General features: G+C 58.5%; 1 protein-coding gene across 4 annotated transcripts in view; it reads left to right on the top strand.

The window, feature by feature from the left end:
- Positions 1 to 563: 563 nt before the first annotated feature.
- The window catches only part of LOC123060583 (probable RNA-dependent RNA polymerase 3), a 20,303-nt gene continuing 18,987 nt past the window's right edge, over positions 564 to 1,879 (top strand). For 3 of the 4 annotated variants that reach the window (XR_006428034.1, XR_006428035.1, XM_044483355.1), the window contains exon 1: positions 581 to 1,277. Coding sequence is in view for 1 of the 4 variants with exons in the window: in XM_044483355.1 (XP_044339290.1) it covers positions 968 to 1,277 (310 nt within the window). In the remaining 3 variants the exon portion in view is untranslated. Of the gene's footprint in view, positions 1,278 to 1,879 lie in introns of all 4 variants that reach the window. The other variant, XR_006428036.1, reaches the window with a different exon arrangement.

Raw genomic sequence — 1,879 nt, 5'->3', positions numbered from 1 at the left:
TGGATACAGAGGAGAGACGGGCGTGAGTGGGTGTTGCGTATCGGGCCTGCGTGCCAGTGGTTTGGGGACTGTAGGGCCCATTTGTAAGAGGGTGTGGAGCTGTGTATTAATATGCAGACTCTGGTTGTACTATTAAGAAAAGAAAATGGATATAATCAGAACTCTTCCCATCCTTATCCTCTGAACCTCCGCCCCTGTTCGTCCCCTTCTCATCCCTTTTCCTAATTGTGATTCCTTTCTAAGAGAGGGACATCACAATAATAAACGAAGCCGTCTATGACACTACTACTATGTTATTTTGCATTATAAAGATAGTAACTTAGACTAGTGTCATATACATGACACTAGTATAAGTTACTCCCTGCTGTGCCCAGCCTAAAGATGATTTGATGAACCGCGCTCGAGTTGCCCTTGCGTTGCTCACTTGCTATCAACAAAACGTGCAAAGAAGGAGCGCACAAATTCATTCGAAAAGGGCTCCTGCACTGCAGAGGAGATCGTCAAGCTGCTGTACCACCAATGAGTGACTTGCATGGGTCAAATGGAGTTACAAGAAAGTCACCGCTTGACTGCTTGAATTGACTACTCACGCATTTTCTACTGGCCTATTCTAGCTGCTGCACAGACTGCCAGACGAATGGACTACTCGGGCTGCAGCGTGGACTATACTGTACTTGCTATCTAGTGGCAAGCAGCCATTCCCAAGCGTGTCCAGGTCCCGCCACGTGGCACAAGGGCCCGGTCCGCCGTCCCATCCACGCCGGGCCCACCTGCCGCACCAGCTCCTTCCCCTCGAAGCCTTGAAGCGGTATACTCCTCCGACCAGTGCTCGCGCCCCTGTTCCCATACTCTTTTCGAAAAAGCTTCGGCAGAGTGGGGAGTGGAGAGGGAGAGAGCACGCCCCACCGCCGAGCCGCCGTCTCCCCTTGGCTCCTCCGCCTCACCCGAGCGGAGGACCTAAACCCTAATGAGCACCCCCGGCCCGGCCTCCCCAGCGCAAATGCGCGCTCCGCCGGCCCTGCCGCTCCCGGCCGCGGTGGGCTGGGAGCTGGAGCGGATCGAGGCGCGGCTGGATCAGCACGCCGACCCCCGCGCGCGGCAGATGCTCGCGGACATCGGCGAGGCGGCCGCGCTGCGGGTGCTGCGGCTGATCGGGGAGTCGCGGAAGTCCATCCGGAACTTCTCCGGCTATATCATGTGGGTGGCGAGGAGCGCGCCGGATGCCCCTAGCGCTAGCGCCGAGAGCGCCGTCTACGCCTTCGGCCCCTCCAGCGGAGGTGCGGATTGCTTAGCTGCTCCGGACTTGCCATTTTGGGTCGTTTTGAAGGGAATCGTTTCTGTTTGATTTCCTCCTTTTTTGGGTTTACCGAAAAAGGGTTTCCCCCGCTTTGTATTTCAAAGCAAACCACCATGATACATATTGCAATGTTGGGGCGAGCAGCACATCAAGGCCAAAGAAAAAAAAAAGAAATAAATGCCAACAACGGCAGCCGGCCAATCGGAGCCAACCAGCCAAACCACCGCCCAACCATGCGCCATCACGGTTGCGCCGCCACCAACGCCGTCTCGCTGCGAGCACCACCACGAGGCCAAGAAGACCGGAGAGAAGATCCAAGCGACGGGAGCAGCAGCACCGAGGCCGAGCGGGAGGGAACCACCTCCACCGCCGTCGTGCGGGAGGCTCGCGCCTCCGGCACCATCACGGTAGCCGTCCGGACACGGCAGCGGGGCATATACCAGGCCACCCCTGGCCCGGCCAGGCCCGAAAATGGGCCCGCTAAGCCCCGCCGGCCATGCTGCAGCAGGCTGGCGTCGACGCCACCAGCCCCCGCCAATCATCGCCGCTCGCCACAGCTTTCTGATGGCCACGCCACGCCAG

Source organism: Triticum aestivum, chromosome 3A, assembly GCF_018294505.1.
Source record: "Triticum aestivum cultivar Chinese Spring chromosome 3A, IWGSC CS RefSeq v2.1, whole genome shotgun sequence".
NCBI lineage: Eukaryota > Viridiplantae > Streptophyta > Magnoliopsida > Poales > Poaceae > Triticum > Triticum aestivum.
This window is presented reverse-complemented; position numbering and strand designations above follow the sequence as displayed.